This window comes from Coturnix japonica, chromosome 2 (assembly GCF_001577835.2).
Source record: "Coturnix japonica isolate 7356 chromosome 2, Coturnix japonica 2.1, whole genome shotgun sequence".
Classification (NCBI taxonomy): domain Eukaryota; kingdom Metazoa; phylum Chordata; class Aves; order Galliformes; family Phasianidae; genus Coturnix; species Coturnix japonica.
In genome coordinates, this window is record NC_029517.1 from 39,220,132 (window position 1) to 39,241,766 (window position 21,635).

The 21,635-nt window shown below is 39.2% G+C and overlaps 1 protein-coding gene across 3 annotated transcripts; it reads right to left on the reverse strand.

The window, feature by feature from the left end:
• Window positions 1-84: 84 nt before the first annotated feature.
• Window positions 85-20,583, reverse strand: TOPBP1 (DNA topoisomerase II binding protein 1). 3 transcript variants are annotated; one of them, XM_015854057.2, is made up of 28 exons: window positions 20,545-20,583; window positions 20,051-20,138; window positions 19,430-19,564; window positions 18,960-19,103; window positions 18,010-18,191; window positions 17,673-17,866; window positions 16,629-16,808; window positions 15,504-15,673; window positions 14,806-14,969; window positions 14,072-14,319; window positions 13,558-13,877; window positions 12,877-13,049; window positions 11,694-11,905; window positions 11,261-11,553; window positions 10,013-10,186; window positions 9,056-9,165; window positions 8,311-8,434; window positions 7,792-7,941; window positions 7,192-7,300; window positions 6,422-6,614; window positions 5,376-5,599; window positions 4,536-4,699; window positions 3,011-3,125; window positions 2,331-2,494; window positions 1,498-1,638; window positions 1,066-1,155; window positions 536-697; window positions 85-325 (listed from the first exon to the last, which is right to left on the reverse strand). In XM_015854057.2, the coding sequence occupies exons 2-28, from the start codon at window positions 20,129-20,131 to the stop codon at window positions 182-184; spliced, it is 4,560 nt and encodes a 1,519-aa protein (XP_015709543.1). In that variant the 5' UTR covers window positions 20,132-20,138; window positions 20,545-20,583; the 3' UTR covers window positions 85-181. The 3 variants fall into 3 exon arrangements, with proteins under 3 accessions (XP_015709543.1, XP_015709542.1, XP_015709544.1); XM_015854056.2 differs by lacking the exon at window positions 20,545-20,583 and adding an exon at window positions 20,366-20,523; XM_015854058.2 differs by lacking the exon at window positions 20,545-20,583 and having other exon boundaries at window positions 11,261-11,490; window positions 20,051-20,523.
• Window positions 20,584-21,635: the final 1,052 nt, after the last annotated feature.

Consider the following 21,635-nt stretch of genomic DNA (forward strand, 5'->3'; position numbering starts at 1 on the left):
CCAAATCATTAACAGCACTGGTAACCAAAGAGATTGTCCCTATGAATATTACTGTAACCTTATTTTAATCTCAGGACAAATTAGAACTGAAATTCAAAGCTTTTAATTTCTGCTGTGAGGATGAAAAAAAACCATAAATACAAATATATAAAAATGTACAAACTAAAAGCACAGAACTTTCTCAGTGCATTCGGGATCGCTTGACTCTGCTCATTTCTCCTGGCGCTTTTCTTTTCTGGGATAATCCAGTCCCAAGTTCTTTGCTGTTCTGGAAGCAAGACTGAGCTTCTGGCAGCCAGTAAGACTCCATTGGGGGAGGTGGATCCTTCAATAGAGGAAGGAGAAAAAAAGTTGCTTAGCTCAAGGAGGATCTTCTGGGAATAAAGAAATTGCTTAGTTGTTTTCTAGGATTAATCAAACGAACATTGCACATGCACATCTTGAATATTTTTTGCAAGCTCCCTGCTCTGGCAGAGGCTCCTCGTGACCTGCTGGAGGTGAGAGGCCTGCCCCATCCTGCCTGCACAGCACACACCTGGATGAGGAAGTCTGCTATGTACTCTGGCTTTAAGCAGTTCACTCCCTGGGCTGCCGCCTCTGCTACGTTCACCCTGGTGTCAGATGGCTTCAGCTTACTGAAGTCAGCAAAGAGATGAGTTGCTTCTTTGAAGAAAGACACAGAATGACCAGAAAACACCTACAGATTAAAACACGAGAGACAAAAACTATTAATTTTAGTGTTTCTTCCCTATGGAAGAAACATGCAGCTCATGACCTATAAATTCACACTCAACTATCAAACCAACACAAAATACTATTTACTGTGTATTCTGTACCATCTTTACCTTTCAAGATCCTCTCATCAGAGCAGGGCCCACAAATTCTGTGCTCAGCAGTCTGACAGTTTTGGCTAGGACCTACTGCTGGCATGGACAATACCCAGCACTGAGTTTAAGAAATTATACCAATGCCTTAAAAATTAACAACACTCAACAAAACAACAACAGAAGATAAGAAAAACCCAATAGTAATGGGTAACTTTTTTTTCCCCGGAGAGCTACATACTTTGGCTCCTCCTGACTGAAGAAGGCGTCGGAATCCTGCTTCCTTGGTGTGATCAACATTCAGGATCACTTTCCAGCCACTGAAAGCTCCCTAGATAAAAGACTCCATTTAGCCATAATGATGTTGACACTACAAAAGCACAGACTTCACAGACCCCTCACTTGCCTCCTTTGGGAGTAGCTATCAGACAAACATTTGCAGTCACCTGGTTTTGTCCTTCTACATTGTAAAAGGCAGAAAAAAAGCACAGTATAAAACTATCAGGCCTACTATCAGGTTACCTAACTAACTAGAAGATATCCAGCTAAGCCATTTTGTTCTTAGTAAGACAAATTCACTTTTCCTGACAGAGAAATTTCTGGGTTTCTCAGTGACAAATCCCATCTTGGCCATCCACACTGTACACATTATATCCAACACACATCTCAGTACCTCAGTAATTCCAGTTTCTTGCCTTCCTTTATGAATTTTTTTCCTCCACCTCATGGCTGCGAGCGCTAGCTTCTTCTGGTTTACATTGATTCCAGGCAAAACGTTAAGTATGGAATCACTTCCCCACTCATAATCTTCTTCCTAGAATAATCATAGGCATGAATTACAGAGAAGTCTTGTCAATTTTATTAGCAGAAAGATTAGTACTAAAAAAACACATCCAGAACAAATCACAAATCAGTCTAGATTTATGCATCTATTTTATCTGAGCAAAACAGCTCTTGATAAAGTTAGAGATATGTCTCTTAAATGCATGTAATTATGCCCATGCATAAAAACTCTCCACAGTTTTAAATCAACTCCTGTTTTCTGTAACAGTAATGCACATCATATACAATCAAGCTATTCTTGTGGTTATCAGCAGTGGAATTCAACAGTACTGCAAAGCCACTTCGGACATTTTTGAAGAGGGTGCTCAAAACGCACAGGTTTATGGGGTTGGAATCTTTAAAGCTTTGCTGATGTATAGAAAAATTAAGAGTTAATTCCTGGCGTACGAGATCTGTGACCTCAAGATGAATAACTAGTGAAAAATTAACAAGAGATATTCAAGCTTCAATTTCCAGAAACACCAATGAAGTACAGGTATTTCATTTGTCCTGTGCTAGGACAAGTTTGGTCAGGAACCTGTTTTCAGAGACGAGCTTGCCAAAAGTTCCTGAGATACCCTAAAAACCCCAAGGTTGCTTTTGAGAAGTTGTTTTCCAGTAAAATAAAAAGAGACATTAAAAAAAAGCGCAACATTCTAGTTCCTCAGTAACGAGGTTACATGCCTGAACAAAGCAGCCAGCTCCTCTACACGCCTCCAGGTAGGAACGATGAAGCACCCACTTTCCAGCTGCCATCGAGGCCAGGAATTTCTCATTTCGAAGAGGATGTCCCACAACAATGTGTGTGCAACTTGGATCAAAGCACTGTTTCTCAAGCACTATTCCACCTTGGAATTGAGGATTTAATATGATTCAAGTTATTTAGAGTTCAGGCTGTACCACAAAAAAGAAATCACACAAAGTGAGAATTATTTGAATTTAAAACAAAGAAAAAAAAAGAAAATCTCAGATTTACACTGAAAATATTTTTTAATTGATAAGGGAGAAGCTGGCAAGGAAAGAGGAGCTCTGGGAAAAGAAAACAAGTGGTAGTATAACAGAGACATGAATGGGAGACACCAGAAGACAGCAGACCCTAGACACTCCTGACAGTAAAGAATGGGGCTGTTGTGGAGACAGCTAAAAGAAACTGCCAGAATACAAAACCATTGCTGTTTTATAGCAAAGCTGATCACTCACATAATAATAATATATTCAAGGAATTGCTTGCAAGCACAGAAAACCATAAATCTGAGAGCTCCAATCTGACAATTCATTAACAGAAGCCCTTTCTTTTCCCAGAGAGCTACAGCTGACCAGCTTATAACACACACTATGCCATGCATTTCACAAATATCTGGTACCTAATTCCTCAATCAGATGGCAGTAGTCAAATCTTTCTTGAGGATTAAGAGAAGACAGCTGAAATTTACGGCATTTTTCTGGTTCTTCATCTACCTTCTCATTTTCTGTAGCAGCCTGAAAATACAGCAACAGATTTTGGAAATATTACAGAAAGATTAGTTTGACAGCTGATTATTTCCCTGTGAGCAATTCTGGGTTATTTTTATGTTAAGTTTTCTTTTAGCATGGAAAAGAAGAACCAAATCTGTCAATCACTTGACAAAAGCTGGATCTTATCAAATCAGCATTAAATTCCTGCTTAACATCCTCTCGGTTCCCCCCTTTTTTTAGGGCAGAAGTGAACAAATCTGTCATAAAAACTAATCCATATTCACTGAATGCCAAGCTGAACACATGAAATAACCATCATCCCTCTATCACACTACCTCATCCATTCAGGCTTTCTTTAACTCCCAAGGCCCACTATATATTTCCACCACAGCTTATTCAGTAACATGACACTGCAGCCCTCTGAAGAGACACAGTCGGTGCTGGAAGTTGGAACATCAAATGAGACAATGAAGGCAAAAACCTAAACTCATCTTCCTAGTTGCTTTCAAGTTCACTATATGTTAAATTTCTGAACCAGATTTTTGTCCAGAACAAAAATATTCAGTTGGTATTTAAGCCTAAATTCCAAACACCATCTGCAAAATACAGGTATAACTTTTTTTCTATCATCCTAACGTGGCTTGAGTTCCCCCTCCTGCTTATAAGCACCCATAAAGTAGTAGAAGGCTGCAAGGAGGTCTCCCTGGAGCCTTCTCTTCTCCAGGCTAAACAAGACCAGCTACTTCAGCCTATCTTCATAAGAGAGGTGCTTCAGACCTCTGATCGCCTTCATGGCCTCCTTAGGACCTGCTCTGACACTTCCATGTCTTTTCTGTGCAGGGGGCCCCAGGTCTATACGAAATACTCCAGACGGGGCCTCAGAAGGGCAGAGAGGAACAATCATCTCCCTCGTCCTTCTGGCCACCAGGATACAGATGGTATCCCAGGCTGCAAGCACACACTGCTAGCTCACGTACAGCTTTTCATCCACCAGGATCCCCAACTCCTTCTCCATAGGGCTCTTCTCAGCTCATTTCACGTGGATGCTGTTGCCACTGCTGAAATGCACCATCCACTAACTCACTGTGCTCACATCCACTGTTTGGTCTCCATAAACATTCAGTAAGCAGTGCTGAATGTCAATGGGTGCCATTTTTTCCACATGGAGGAATTTAATGCCCCACTTTCTCTTCAGATGCACTTGCATGTCAGACACCGTTTTGCCAGACCGCCCCCCTGCTGCCATCTGTCACACAGCAACAACATGTAATGAAATACTATTGAAAACATTTAATCCCTACTGCCATACCACTGACATCTGCCTCTCATGGGCGAACACAATAACACAGGAGGCATTACTTTCAGAGCAGCCCTTAAAGTATAGCTACACTTTTAGAACACATACAATCATGAGCATTTCTTCAAATGTCAAACCTTTTCTTTGGGCTGCGGTGCCACAGGAGGGTTAGCCAGTGGGAATGCAATGCTGGGAGCCTGCGGAGTGGGGATCAAGTGATCTTTAATGGGTGTTTCAGGATCTCTACATACAGGATTCTTCAAATCTTCAATCGTATCTCCATCCCCAGCCTCAGGAACAACTGAGGAAGTAAAACACTGTTACAGGATTTGTCCTTAGACAAATATAATTATGGACAAAGTACAAAAGTAGTTATCCTAAATAGCTGCTACAACATGCACAGTTAACATGTCAATATTGCCCTTCTTAAAAGGTGCTCTTCCTTATACCACAGACCACTGACTGAACCTTGCAGGCCATCTCCCTGGATGCCCTGTTTTGAAAAGCAGAAAAACCTCAAATGACCTGATTTCTTTTGCTAAATGCACTTACGCAGTTAAACAAAACAAAACAAACAAAATCAACTGAACTTATTTAGCTAATTTTCTTCCTAGCAGAAGATTAAGACTTCATAAATAATAGGGAAGATGAACATAGTATTTTGACTAAATCATAATGGAAACAAATTCATAAGTAGCTCTCAGATACTATTTTTGGCGCTCACAAGTATCTTCTTCCTGCTCCTTCATTCTTTACCTACTAACATTAAAAAAATTCTGCTACTAGCATTCCAATTTGAATTCCACTGTATCTACGTGACCTGTCTGCTTTGGTGTTTGACCACAGATGAAATCCCAACACTGTTCACTCTTTAAGTATGTCTGAAGTAAAATCTAAGCATCACCGTATTTTAAAATCTCCAAGGATAAACCCGATGTTGTAAGAAAAATGGTATTTCATTTCTGACTTTATTTTACCTATACCAGCAATCTCTGCATCAGGTATAGATCCTTTGAAGGTAGACTCATCCATGTTCCTGTTGACATTACTCTGAGCTTGCTCTGTGAAGGAAGGACTGTTAGGCCACTGAAAGTTGCTAACAAGTCTCGCTCTCTCCTCCCTCGCTGTAGGATCATCCCAGATGATCTGCTCACTCTGGGATGGCTCCGTGTTGATATCTGTGAGAGCCTGACGAGATTGCCTGAGAGAAAAAGCAGAGATACCTTAAATACTCCTTTGTTTTACAGAAGACTACCATACTAGAAGGTAACATTTTAAAAATCACATCAACCATAACATCCAAGTGACGTTATTAGAAAGCGTGTCCAGAAAAGTGGAAGCCTTCAGTATGAAAGCAACTTTGGCAATCTGCCTTTGTGGGTTTAAGGGTCAGCATGGCTGAAAAAAGGCAACCATAACATTAAGTAGGAGATATTTTCACCACTTGTCATGCTGATGAATTATTTCATAATCAGTGCACTCTACCCTTTACTGAACCTTTTAATTTGAAGACAAACACCCAACTAAAGGAATGACTTTGAAAGATTTTGATTACATTCTCACTGGAGCAACTCAGCACTGCTGGAACTAAAATCCTATTCACCATGATTACACAGAGAGAAATGAAGAAATGATAAATATTCACCAAGAACTTCATAGGAACAACTACTATTTGTATGTGACCAAGGTACTGAAATATTGCAGCACTGTTTTCTTCAAATATCTCTAACAACACTAACTAATCCGAAGACAAATTAGTTGGTTAGCACAATTCATTTCAAATTTAAAATACAATTCTATTCTACTATTTTTTGAAAAGCAAATATACTCATTTATACATAACTGTAGGATTAAGATTATACTCTGATTTTATCTAGCAGGTCTTGTTAAAGATTCTGAATTACAAGCAAATGAAGTATATCAGAACAGAAAGACAATACAACTGAAAACCCTGGAGATCTACTCATGTTTCAGTGATTGTCTGAGTAGAGAGGGTAAGACAAGATACACTGAAAACTGATACCTTAGAGCTTCCAAGGCCCTGCTGCGGCCATTTCGCACAGACCGGGCACTATCAGGAGTGGCTGGAGAACTATCAAAACTGTTCCTTGAAAGAGATCCTCTTTGTCCTTGTGGTTTCACTATTGATGTCGCAGACATGATCTCCTGCAGCTGCCTCTGGAAGCTCTCCCTCATTTCTAGTGCCTGGGTTAAAACTTCAAGAGAATAAACAAAGTCCACAAGATCAAGATTACTATAATAGGTGAAAAGTACAGCCATTAAAGTTAATTTCCCTCCCCTGTATCAGGGAGGAAGATTATCTAATCAAACAGGGAAAGACTATCTATGAGAATGAAGTATGACTGAAATCACCCATTTCTTGTCATAAGCAGGAATTCCCATTTGGATCACTTCTGAAATTGTACACACGATCTACCTTATATTCCACAACTCTCCTGTAACACACTTCTTTACATAACACAAAAATGTATACAATACTGATATTCTGTGCTAGAAATCAAACTTTGGTGTTTAAAAATAATAAAAAGAAATAGCAACTAAGTAATTTGTAATGGATTAGCCTAGTTTTGTAATAGACTGGCAAGATCTTTAAACTAGAGAGCAAAACCTCTCCCTCATACTGAGCAACAGCAACTAGCTGTATTTGACTGGTAAATAAATAACAGTACCTAAAGCTTTCACATCTTAACATTCAGCACCTGAAACTGTAGAAGACTTACACAGGCAGTTTGACATTATGTGACTATTCTGAGAACAGGAATTTATATTTACCTCCCTTGGATTCACTTGTTCCAGCGTGCTCCTCCCCTGTGCCAACTGTTTCCTTCACTTGGTCAGTAGTTAAATCATCTGCAGCATCATCTTCATCCACTGGAATAATCTAAAGCCGACAAAGACACGTAGAATACCACTTTGTTTATTTTTACCTTTGTTCAACGCTTGTGAAAATTCTGATGAAGAATAATCTCGCTTTAGAATAAATTAATCTTTATGCCACCACAATGACAGTAAAACAATGAACAATAGCATTAATGACAACACCTACTCTGCAGTCTATAGGTCTACTAAGTAAAGCTTGGATCTCTTGTTCACTTAAACAAGAAGGTAAAGAATGGGCTATGCTATTTCAGATGTGGAAAGCACTTCTAATCCTGAAATGTCTGTGTCTGCCTCTATTGTCCTAGAAGAGGATTACAAATGCAAGAAAAGCATGAAAGAGTATCTGCAATAGCTACTGTTAATTACTAGTGAAATCTGCTTCAGAGTATCACTGAATAAAGAAACAATTTCACTTATTACATTAAACATAACAGCCATGTGAACTGAATTCCCATGATGTCATAGAACATGAATTTCTATCACACACTATACCTCATTTTCTTCTGCTGGATTTCCAGTTGCTGGAAGCTTACTGGAAGAGGAGGGCCTGAAATCTTGCACCGCACTGATGTCCAGGCTCATTTTGGGATTGTAAGTGTGAGGAAAGAGAGATTCAGGAAGCTGTTTATATTCTTGGGCACACTGTAACAATATTAGTTAATATAAGAAAGATGAGAAACTGGATGAAAATTAATACAAGTTCCATATCTAAGCATATGAAAACGATCACAGAAAGATGTAGTTTACACAAGAGAAAAGTGCAGCTCTCATTCTGGGAAACATGTAGCAGAACTGCTGAATGAAAGAGAATTTCTTTTTGCCTTACAGAGTACAAGGTAAATGCATGCTAGTGAAATTTGTTCAACTCCTACGTTCAAAGCAGAATATAAAACATCAATTCCTATGTTCAATGTAAATTCCAACAGAAAATCAACTGCTATCTAATGAGTTTTAAGCTTTCTTTTCTGTTCATCTCTAGTATGAAGAGAAGAAAAAAACCAAGCTTCATACCTGTAAAAGCCAGTGTTCTGAAACAATATGTATTCCTCGTTCTTTAACAGATCTATATTCCTTGTTGCTGTCATTTTGTCCTCCCTTGTAGATGAAGTGTGTTACTGTTTCATCAAAACACCATCTAGAAAATAAAATGAAATACAACTTGAGGATATAATTATCTATCAAAAAGAATCAGCAGCTGATCCTAGAAATAATACCTACACTCTGATGAAGAAAGTGGGCTCATTATTTATTTAGTCATAACAAAAGACAGACAGCTTTCAGCTTCAGGACAGAATGCTTTCAATCTCTTTAAAAGCATTCCTGAAGTAAACAAGACTTAGTCTGACAAAGGTGTAAAGGAGAGTTAGGGATTTTGATTTGCTGTTACTTTTTGTTTTATCCAAGTAAATGAAGTTCCAAATCAGATCCTAAAAATAAGTGTGACAAGTTTATTATATGTTTTTCTTTTACTGACGTATTCTGATAAAAATACATAAACTAATAAAAATTAACATTTGTTATCTAAAGGAAATAGTCTGTAGTTCCTCTCAGTAACAGAAGCTGAAAAGAATAGGTTGTAATCACAAAACATAGTCACATTCACTACTTAAACATAAATCATTTAAGACAGTAAAACCTGAAGTTCAGCTACAGCAGAAGGTCCCCATAGATGAGGGTACTAAAATGCTAACATTCATATTTATTTCAGTTCCCATCAGGGCAGAAGCTTCAAAGTTTTCTTTTTTTTGTCTGATACCTGTAGTCTGCACCAAGAGAAGCTGCCACAGCGTTCAGTTCACTTTGCTTCTTACTAAGTTTTTTACTAACACATATAACAACACCAGCTAGAGGCTTGGACTCTTCTTCCTATTCAAGTAGGTGAAGAAAAAAAATCATGTTTAGAAAGCTTTTGTATGACTTACAGTAATATTTAAGTATTTAGTGTATTATGTGATCATATTTGTAATAACAGGAAAAGGAAAACTTTTTTTTTTCTGCTTTTGATATGTCCAATGTCCACATCAAAAGAGAGCGCAACTGTCCTTCCAAGCACTAGGGATCCAAAGACAAAAGATTCACTGAGCCATATTGTGCTTTTTTCATCACAGACTGACCGCTTCCCTGACCACCAAAATGAAGGAATTATCAAACCTGATACCACAAAAGCATTTCACTCTACCAGAGTGAAAAGGGAAAGAGTTCAGAAACTACACAATAAGAAATAACAACCTTCCCTTACTGAATGCCATTAGTTTCTTCCCCTCCTTCATAGTATATTGTGCAACAACATGAGAAGCAGTACACACACACTCGTTTCTCTCACTTCTTTTTCTGTTTTCTCTTATTAGAGTAGATTAGGCTGGAACTCTAACTTAAGTCAAACATAAAATATTTAATCCTGCCCATCAAGAGTCTAGGAGTTTCTAAATTGTTATAAAACCCTCCCATCCTAATGCTATGAAAACTGAATGGTCACAGCTCTATAAACCACGCTGCTTAGCAACTCCTTAGTATTTGGGATGGCAGTACAGACAGGAGAGAAAGACTGTTAAATTTTTGCTTGCTGCCTTATCTTGCGTTATTCATCTTTGAAGATGCAAAATCATACAGATTTTTACACAATGCACAAGCTCCTTTATAGCTTAACTCACAAAAGTTACAGCATTTTCTTAATCAACCTATGTTCCAACAGCTCATAACCAAGATCTCCTACCGCTTCTGGCTGTGCAGCCTTCAGCTGAGGGCTGGCAGTAAGAGCTTCTGTATTCCGAGTGCTGTTTGCCAGTGCCAATTTCAGGTTTCTGCCAATGACTTCAGAAAGAGGCGTGCTCAGCTTCCTGTTCCTTTGACCGTGACCTCCTGGAGTTTCCAAAGCTGCCAGAGCATCCTACAAAATAAAATAAAATAAAATAAAATAAAATAAACCCACCAAAGTAACCGACTGACTTTCATGAAGGCATTGCAACCAACATTCTCACTTGAGCAAGTTTCACAAATATAGTAGGAATGTTTCATACTCAAAAAAACAAGACTGTGTACTAGAGTAGCAACTAGCAAGCACAAATGAAAGTACCACTGCACAAAAACTGTACAAGAGAATCCCACTCTTAGTGTATACGTATATAAAACAGGAAGAAGAAAAGAGAAGATCTAATCCTCTTTTTCACTATCATCAGGGAGAACTCCCTGCAATGGAAAGAAGCCAGCAGCCAAATCCAGGCATTTCTAATCGCAAGCCATTTCCAATGAGTGCTCTTCCTTTGGAAGGGAAGAGGGGGAGGAATGGAAGAGAAGGGGGAAAAAATAATAATCCACCAGCACAAAAACCCTACAACTTGATAGAAAAAAATCAGTAAATTTACCTCCTAATCAAGGCGTTGATAATGAAAAGCAAATCAGAAGGCATCACAAGCACATTCAATTCGCTCAGTAGCTATTCCAGCACAGACAGACCTGGTGGTTTCTTTACCACTTTTCAGGTTGAGAGTTTTTCATGGCTTTCAGAATGAGAAAGTGAACCCAAAGCCATAATAATCCATTTCTCAATTTGCAGTACTAATTTTAACTGCTATACCATTGTTACGTTTTAGAAGTCATTAAAGTAGCATTTCATCACAGAACAAGTAAACATTTTTTTCCTAATATCTGGAGGAGTAAACAAGCCTTCTGGTTATATTTCTGTCATTCAATGCAAAGAACAGATTATGTTCTGTGAGGTGTAGTTCAAATAAGATGCAACAAGCACAAAGGAGCTTTGTTAAAAACTAAAACATCTACTACGAAACATTTAAATCACAGGTTGTTAACTAGCAATACATGCAAATTAACAGTGGCAGTTTTTCTGCTTTATTCAAAATAGGCTGTAGTTAACAGGGTGAAGAGGCTCATGACAATGTTTTTGTGTATGCATATTTTTGAATTCAATAGCTCCATCAACACAAAAGTTTGCAAAGAACGTTACCTTTACATCAAAAGAAGGCTTGAATAACTTGTCTTTGGAAAGAAATTTTGATGGTGTATCAAGGTGTAAAGACGGTTCTTTTTGTAGCAGTCCTCCTGGTGCAGGAGGAGTTGTTGTCTTCCCAATATGATGAGAGATTACAGCTTGGAAAGCTTTGCTCTGAAACCTGTTGATATCAAGAGGGGTGACGGCTGGTTTTTTCCCAGCTTCATGGAGATAAGAAGGTCGTTCTGGAGAATCAGGAAATTTGGTAGTTGGTGATGTCTTGCTAAGCTTAGTAACAGAACTCTCATCTTAAAAAGGAAACAAATAAAATATAAGCAAGCCATCTGATTTCTCTTCTAAAAAAACACAGGTATCACATATGCTTGTTTAAAAGAACTTCAATCATCTGACCTTCCTTCCCATATTCCCTAACTTGCTAATTACAAACCTTCAGCATCCGCATGTTCAACCAGAAACTTGCTTTCGTCTGCTCTCTTTCCTGTCCTTGCAGACTGCAAAAGCCAAGCTACAGTGACTGCAGGCAAATTCCACTTCTTTGCAGCCTCATACTTGGAACCATCCGGCTCTTTCACCACAAGATGGGTGCTTGCAAACATTCCCTTTTTTGCATTGGCTTTTCTCACGAAGAATTCCTGGACTCTAAAATGAGATTAATAAAACATTTACTTAGTCATAAACAAGGTTAACCTGTGGCAAGTCTATAATGCTACAAAATACTTTCAAATAATACAAAGACCAGTAGAATTATCCAAAGGCTGTTTCCCTGCAGAGAAGGACTTGGGGGTCCTGATAGCCAAAAAGAAGCAGTGTACACTTGCAGCCTGGAAGGCCAACAGAATCCTGGGCTACATCAAAAGTGGACTGGTCAGCAGGGAGTGGAGGGTGACTGTCCCCCTCTGCTCTGCCCACAGGGTCTGGTATAGTGTGTACAGGCCAGTGTCACCACTACAGGATGGATGTGAAGCTGTTGGAGTGGATCCAGAGGGTGACGATCAAAGGGCTGGAGCACCTCCCCTATGAAGACAAGTTGAGGGAGTTGGGCTTGATCAGTCTGGAGAAGGCTGTGGGAAAATTCATCACAGACTTCCAGTAACTGAAATGACCTTACAAGCAGGAGAGGGATTAACTTTTTACATAGTCTGATGGTGAGAACAAGGGGAAATGGCTTTAAACTAAAAAACCGAGAGATGCAGATTAGATGTTAGGAAGAAATTTTTTACTCAGAGGGTGGTGAGGCACTGGAAGATGTTGCCCAGAGAGGCTATGGGTGCCCCATCTCTTGATGTGCAACTACATGATTTTTAAGGTCCTCCAATGTAAGCCATTCTACAATTCTATGAACGTAGAAAATCTGACATCTGAAAAAGTGACATTTCTGTGTCAATTTTGTCATCAAATTTATAAAATTACCAACTCAGGGTTTCTGGAAGAAATCAGGCTGTGTGAAAATAAACAAGATTTCTCTAACTGAGCAGGAATTAACTACGTTGTCACAACTTAGATGAACTGAATCCAAAAGAACTTAATATTGAAATATTTTAGTTCTACAAAAGAAGAAATCTCTAAGAGATTTAGTCACAGTGACTGTATACAAACAGGAAGAAACATACCTTGCTCCTAGAAGTCCTGCCAGATAAACCAGGGAGTCTCTCTCTGCACCAGTAAATTGGCTAAAAGAAAGAACACAGTCCTCCAAAGGAGTAACTCCTTCCATTACTGGGACTGGTGTGAAAAGCGGATTGGACTGGGGATCTAAGAGAAGCTGCTGTTCCACACACGTTGCCTTAAAAAAGAAGAAGATACAGATAAAAACACAAATCAGGCTAAACAGCAACAGAAAACTGCAGTAACTCAGCTACTGTACAACAGCATTTATGGACTTGATAAATATGCAATTCTGTTTCTATCACTGCATTTGATGAAGTTTTTTCACATACAATTAGACAAATGCTCTCCTAGATGACATTTGCCTTATCAGGTTTGCCTGATTTAGGCATCTTTCAGAACTTTCCAGTTACTACTCTTCCAGTCCTGGAGACCTTCACACAAGAAGCCTTTGAGTCATGAGTCTTATTTAACAAGCCTGTAGAAAGCTTCATTTTTGAAATAGCTAAGATACCGTAAGGGTGCAGAGACTTTAAGGAATACTTTGGTTTAGCAAATTTCAAATGAATTAAGACTCATTTCTCAACATCTCATTTGCAGAAAAGCCACCAGTAACTCTGCATTCTAGCAAGATGTATTTATAATAGATATGTTTACTCACTAGACTGAAAATATAACTCCCTTACCAGCCATGTATTCGTGACAACATCACCAACAGTTGGCTCCACAGAACAGCCCAATAAAGGCACCACAGCATAGTCTGCAATGATTCTGCTTTGCAGTGGCACGGTTTTCCCAGCATGCTCCTTAATCAGATCTGCAATGCAGGACTCATCTTCTTCTCCAAAACCCAAAAGAAGAAATCTCTTCCTGGCAAATAAACCTCCTTCATCTAGTGCAGAGGGCTCTCCCAAAGAACCATTACAGACAGAAGAATGATTCTCTTCTTGAACAGACACATGAGTAACATCGTTGAAGCTACCAGATATTAGTTTCTCAGCTTCAACTAGAAGAAAGAATAAAAAAAAAGAGTAGTAGTTTGACAAAAACAAAGGCAGTTCAGAATAGCTTCATAGGGAATGACTCCTAAAAATACAATACTGAAGTTAAAATACTCAACTTTTAATAACTAAATACTTGAAAACTCAAATTCTACATGACCTGTTCAACTGCCTACAGCATGCTAAGCCTTGAACCTACCTAATGTAGAATCATTACTGACATACTGAGAGAGGAAGTCGTCTTCTGCAGCTTTCTGGTGCTTTACAACATTCACAGCTTTCTTCTTCAAGATGCTGTTGTTTTTGGGAAGAACTAACTTTGCATCAGGTTGTTCCAAAATTGTATTCACTAACAGCTGGTAGTTTTGAGGGATATATTGCTCCACTGGACAGAGATAGCCTTTATTAAACGACTCCAGTAACCATTTTGCTGTCACTATGTGAGGCCTATAAAATAAAGTGTTACACAAACAAGTTACAGCAGGTCTCAAAACTTTGATTCTTGTTTCCCACTCTGCAAACACACATGCACCTTAAGTCTCAAACCCCAATACTACAGCATGCTTAGCAGACTTTAAGATTTCATGCTTAAGAATGAGGACAGACAGTTTCATACTTATTTTCTACAATTCACATTATATCAGCCCTCTGCTGAGTTGCCAATTTCTTTCTTTACAATATATTAATACACTAATACCCATTTTTCACCAGTGAGAATACCTGTTTTCTATTTACTGAAGCAACTCATAGCAACCCAAAATTTACAGTACTCAAGAGTACATGAGGATGGAGAGTTGCAAACACCAGCTGTAACTCTTCTTATTTAAGACAAGATCTACTAAGGATTTCCAAATCAATACATATTTTCTTGCTTATGAGCTAGTGGGAGAAAGCAAGGCAGAAACAGTCCTTAAGCAATGCAGCTATCAGAACCTGTGAAGTGTCTTGTCCAAAAAGTGTTTGAGCTCATCACTGTTTTCCCCAAGAATAACGTGAGTAACATCTTCATTAAGCTGATCAAATCGAACACCACCACCACAGTTAATAAGCCTTCTCATCTTGTCCAGCTTCCTGCCAGTAAAGCCACACAGGTAGACCTACAATGAAAACATGGCAAAGATAAGGGCATTAAAGAAAGGAAAAAAAACAGAAAAGTAGAATATTTCAATACAGCTTGCTACGACTTCTCTAGAACTCAGAAATAAGTGATGTCATTTCAGGAAAGTAAAACAGAGAAACTGAGCATTTAAAATTTGATTAATTTATCTTCGTATGGTATTCTAGAAACATCTGAATACTGAATAATATAACAAACAGCCAATAGTTACATAAGGAAGTTGTATAAACAAAAGAAGCAAAAAGCAAAATCACACACCATTTCTGGAACCCATTCACTACTGTCATTAAAACATGTTTACAAAAATACAGGCATATTATACATTTAATATAATGAATTTATTTGATTTGCACATGGCATACAAAAGCTACACTATGTAAACACAACAGAAACATGCTATTTGCTATTGATAAAGCAACATAATTTACTCTAGCAGCAACTGCCAGCACCTCAGCCTAGTTTGCTTCCACGTGTGAAGACAGAACATTTGAAATATAATTATTGTTAAACGTACTCGACAGCCATCTAATAAATCTTCAGGAGCTTGAAAAGAGCTTATGTCCAAGTTTTCCAGCTCATCAGAAGGAGGATCCAGTCTGCTGATCATTGCAGAACTACAAGCAGTTTCATTAACTCTACTCAAATTTACATTGGAAATGCAGCTGACATCCGAAAGGGAATGAGCTTTAATGGAAATACAAGAAGATGCATTAGTTTTGGCTCCTCTCTTTCCATTACTTAACTGAAAAAGAAAATAGAAAGCTGTCACACCTGATTTTGTTGTGCTGAAAGAAAGCATAGCCTGCAGAACAGATAAGTAGGGCCTTGGTTAAACCAAGGGTTTTATTTACACACATATCTGAATACTGGTCTTACTAGAAACATTACTTATGTGCCTTTTGTTTATTCCCATGTGGATGCTATCTGTTAATTAACAGTCACTGAAAACAGTCAATTTTCAAAGCTTTATTTCCAGTTTGGCAGACACCTGATCTGATAGAAATAATCATTTCATAAGAGAGAGGCCTCTCTGTAGTAAAAGAGCTCACCCTGAAGCTCAATGATTTTAGAGTTACATATTTCCGTAATATCAAACTTGAATTCCCAACATACCATTAGTAGTGCTAACCCAGTGCATCATCACTCAGCCATTTCCTAAAGTAGCAGTCAACAGCAGGTATTTGAAAATAAAAGCATATTTAAAGCTGACTGTATCTTTTGTGCTACCATCTTTATTTGCAACATGTTTTCACCTTTCAGCTATTCCTACAGAATAAGCAAAGACAAATACATGAAAAACAGTATTTGTTTTCCCTCCAGGGGTATGATTTAATTCACAACAGACACTAGCCCTGTACTTTTAGGACTTAACAATACAAACCAGTGATTCTTAAGCAGATAAGTACACCTAAATTAGATTAACTATTAAACTTCTATTCATATTCAAGTCCATATTCATTGCAATACCTAACATACCTGAAAGTGATCAGTGGCAGTTTTTTGCATAAGCAAAACACAAACCAAATTTCAAAATATGATCACTACAAAAATAGAGAGCACTCTACTAATTTCAAACAGTTCCTCCTTCTTACTCTTCCAAATACCTTACCTGAAGTGCATCTTAAAAGGTCTTACTTACTGTCAAGCTTGCTGGCATTGTTGGTGGGTGTTGAGGTACTGGGTGTACAACTTAGTTTTGATCCAGTTTCTATTCTATACATTGTCTCATCTTGACAGAAGCCCTTCTCAATGCTGTCTGAAAACCACTGCACAGGCACACAGTGGACATTCCATTTTCTGGCACATTCGTACTTCTGACCTTTCAAGGGTAAATAAAATGTAAAAAATGTATGTTACTCAAAGACATTAAAATCTGAAAGCTCAAATAACTGATTTTGAGGTGCAAGTTGGACTATACAGAACTCATCTAATGAGCTGCTATTTACTTGCCTTTATTTAAAGTCAGAGTAAAATCTCCTTGACAGTGAGTTCATGGGTACTGCATCACAGGGCACCAAAACCTTATAAAGCAGTAAAGCATGAAGAAGTCCTCTGCAGATCTTTAATCAAGGGTTCCCAGCACTAACAGTGTTGCTAACAGTATGTCATCTTGACATACACTTTTGATAAATTCCTCCTACAAGAAGTAGTCAGTTTTATCTCGCTCTATCAACTGAATAAACTGTAATACAGAGCCGGTACCAGCACATTCAAAAATCAGACTTATCTGTCTCATCACAGAAATTTCATTGTACCAGCTTAAAAAATATGAAACTTCTTTCTTCATTCAAAGAAAGTACAAACCTTTCCCCCTTCCACAAGGGAAGAAAGCTTTCATCTTACAGGGAGTTCAGAAGGTATAAAGGATTGGTCAGTTAAAAAAATTTTAAAAATCATTAATTCACTATCAGATTCCAAGCAGCATATAAATGAAGTCTTATCATACTCTCCCCAAAACATAGTTTTTCTTCATTCATCCTCTCCCTCTACAATTCTCCCTTTTTCTTCTGCTCTTCTTCAAGTCTCTGTCTTCTCTTGTTCACCTTTCTTTCTTCTACCTTCAAAGCAAGGTAAGAGTGCCCCATGCCACTCCTCCCATCAACACCACTTCTCTACACAGAAGCAGCAAGAGCAACACTACTTCAAGTCAAGGAGGAAAAATAATGCATGCTGCAAGTTTTACCTTTTGGCTCTTGAACTATGAGGTGAGTACATTCATTCATCTTGAGTTGCCCTGAATAGCGCCCACCATGTTCAGCCGTGAGGCGCTGGACTTCTTTCCTGTCTGAACTACTTAAGCCAGTTACACAAATTGTACAGCCAAGAAACACAGGACAAGCATAATCTTCCATGTTGACATCAGTGTATCTCATCATGCTAAAAGAACGAAAGGGGGGAAAAAATATGCATTTTTGTCTCAGTAAAATCAATTAGAAAAAGAAAGAAGCGTGTATAACCAGAAGAGCCCAACACTAGAGCCCAACACAAACTAAGTTTTACTTTGTTTCTGTTTTCATTACCTTTGCTGAGATTTATCCCACAGTGCCTTAACCCAAGAAGGAAGCAAAATAGGTTTTTTCAGAGAAGCAGCTACTAAGTATTTCTTGCTGCCAACTTCTCCTGCTATGAGATGAGTTACTGACATATTGAGGTCTCTGTACACACGTCCACCCATCATCTGTACATATTCATGAACTTCCTCCTGAGTAGAGAAATTACAAAAAAAAATCACCAAAAGAAGAAAAGATAAATTAGGAGCTTACATCACACTCAAAAATAAATCAGTTTCAATTTTCAGTGGTTTCTTCTGAAAACTAATAAAAAATATCAATTCCATTTTATTTGCATGGATGGCAAACAAAAACATAACCTTAAGTAAAGATGATATTACCATCAGTAATAAGATTTATTGATGGCTGTTCTTTCAGGTAGCATACATAAGTTGTTGGAGTGTACCAAAAGAAAACCTTAGCATAACTCACGTAAAGCACAGCTGGCTGGATAATTAATGTTTACCATAGACTGAAAAGCCAGAAATGTAACATGTTGTCTTCAGCATGATAGCTGACCAACACATACATCCATTAGCCAATAAATAAATCCTCAAATGTTAATGACATTACAGTGTTACATATGCTTATATGATATAGGCAAATGTGCACATATAGATACATCACTACATACGTGCTTGTATATCACACATTATAAAAATGCTTCCTTTCTCTCTATACAATTCTTTACATAAATGATGACTACCCTACAAACCATACAAAGACTATGCACAGTTACACTTGCTACTTGGTGTAGGGAACCTGCTTTGGCAGGGGGGTTGGACTCAATGATCTAGAGGTCCCTTCCAACCCCTACAATTCTGTGATTCTGTGAAATACTACAACTGATGCCATAGCAATAAATGAAGCACATGCCACAGAAACACCTGCTCAACCATCCACTGTGTACAATACATTACCCGGACATCTTTATCTAAGGTGGTACAGGATATCGTTACATCAGCCATGGTCATGTTATACACGGGATGCTCAGCTCTTGGGACACATCTCTGGGACTGCATGCAGTACAGGACTACCTGTGGTCCAACAATTCTACAACCGAGCTGCAATTAAATAACATGGAAAACAAACAAAAGAAAGAGAATGAGCAGAAGGTACACTGGAGCAAGGAAGGTTTTCTTTGTCCCTGAGGAACCCTTGGTAAAAACAGTACATCCTATACATTCCACTTACTTCATGATAATCCTTACACTTTACTAGCTGTCTTCACCACTAAACACAGAGTGCAGCAAAGCTCTAAAGATTTCATTGTGAATACTGCATACTACTATACTTAATGCAAGAAGAAAAACAAAGGAGTCTGAGAACATCCATAAGAGCTTCTAGAAAAAAAAAGAGTATAGCTGGTATAAGTTGATGTGTAGCATACCTTTTTAAGATGATTGAAAGCAACACCAGTAAAAGGATCACAAATGTAAAGGGATTTATCATTTTCTTTTATATCAAGCACTGCTCCTTCTTCAAGAATGTGGAGATGTTCTTCTGACTGAAATTCTTTTATAGACTGCAGGAAAACAATGCATACAACCACATTTACTTAACTGATAAACCACAAATAGTTAATACTGTGGATGTTACACAAGCACATCTATTTGAAACAGCCCACAACAGAGCTAAGGTATCTAAAGAGCCCCCGTCACCTCCCAGCTTCACTCAGTATTTAGACTTAAACACTACATACAAACTGAACGTGTCATACAGTGCCTTCAGCTCCCCCAAACCTCTCCAGGTGGGGAAAAGCTCCATATTCTTCCTATTAAGTATTAAGGCAGATAAGCAACCACCACATGGACCTTCCGGGCCTACCTGGCATTTTGTTCAATATCAGCAAGTTTTGACAGAGTTACTTGTTCACCTTGGTCAATATAATTACTGTGGAATACTTATGTTAAGGAAATGCAGCTTTATTCTTAGATGTACACACGCAGGCTGCATCTACCACAGAGATCACCTCAGTGTTACACCCAGCAGGCCCACAGCTCGCACCTACCTCCAAAGCTTTCAAGAAATACTCCGAGCTCCCAGAAGACTTTACGAATTTCACCAAGAACAGCTCCTTGCTGCCCTTCATCCTTTAACTGAGAAGCAAACCCCGGTGAGATCCCCCACACCGAGCCCACCGGGAAGCCCCCACCAAGCGGGGGAGTCCCTACGGAGCCTCTCCTTACACTGAAGCTCAGCCACCACCCTAAACTCACAATGCAAAGCTCCCACTCTCTCGCCAACCCTAACACCGCTATGTACTCGGTGCTGCCGGTGGGACACTGCCCCAACCACGCTCCCTGACACCCCACACAGCACCCACCCCCACCACGGCAGGCGGGAAAACGCCGACTCGCACTGCGCATACGCGGAGGCCAGGGGGCGTGGAGCTGTGTGGAGAGTAATAGTTGGCAGGCGGATGCCCCCTCACGCTCCTCCTTCCCTGTCATGAGTCTCAATTGGCGTCCGCTCTTTAGTTAAGGCTTATTTTTGTTTCCGTACTGCCTGTAAGGGCGGCGACAGGAAGTATTGCTTGCGAATGGCAGCTGGAAGCGTTACCGTTTGGCCACGAGATGGCACCCGTCACCTAAGAACTGAGCAGGTTGAGGGTTTGCTCAGAAGTCGGCTTCCCGCTATGGGGGCAGATGTTAAACGTAATAAAAACTTAACTTCGTAGGATCTGAGTGAGTTAACGGACAACCTGAGAAATAGCAGTCTTCCCATCTCTAGTAATGCACAAAAACAAATGAAATCTCCATCAAAATTTAGGGGAGTAAACTCTTCAAAAGGGCTGACAATAGCAGGACACAGGGAAATGGTTGTAAGTTAAAAGAGGGAAGATTTAGGTTGGATGTTAGGGGGAAGTTCTTCACTAGGAGAGTGGTTAGGCCCTGTAACAGGCTGCCCAGGGAGGTTGTGGATGCCCCGTCCTTGGGGTGTTCAGATCCAGGTTGGACGGGGGCCTGGCAACCTGATCTAGATCAAATGGTATGTATTGTGGCCCTGCCAGGGCACGGGGGTTGGGAACTACATGATCCTTTATGAGGTTCCCTTCCCAGACTCAGGTCAGTCTGTGATCTGTGAAAATGCGTGTCTGTTGAATAGGAGGTACATTAAGGGACAGGCAGCCTCCTTCTTGGCCACTGCAGGGCACTGGTGTCCCTGCCTAATTGCTTAGGGGTTGGAACAGATTGTATGCTGAAAAGGTCCCTTACCAGCCCACAACCATTCAGTGACTCTATAAAGTGACTAACTTCTTGATAAGCTGCTGGTCTGTTAGGTCAAGATCTCTTAATTTCAGCTCTGTGCTAGGGAAACTGCTTGTCCCTTGAAAAGATCCATGTTGTAGGAGACAACGCTGCAAAGAATTGGGGCTCTTCTTGTTACATACCTCTCAGAAAACCTTGTCAGTGCACACTTGCACATTTGTTTTCTTGCTCTTTGCTCGTGCAAAGTAATTCTTCAAGGAGAAAGTTACTGCTGTTACTGCATGTAGCTTCCTGTCTCTTTAAAAAAGGAATGCAAATGTTTGTCTTTCTATACCGAAATTACCCAATTTCTGCTTATAGTGGTGGTAGTAATTGCTGCATGTG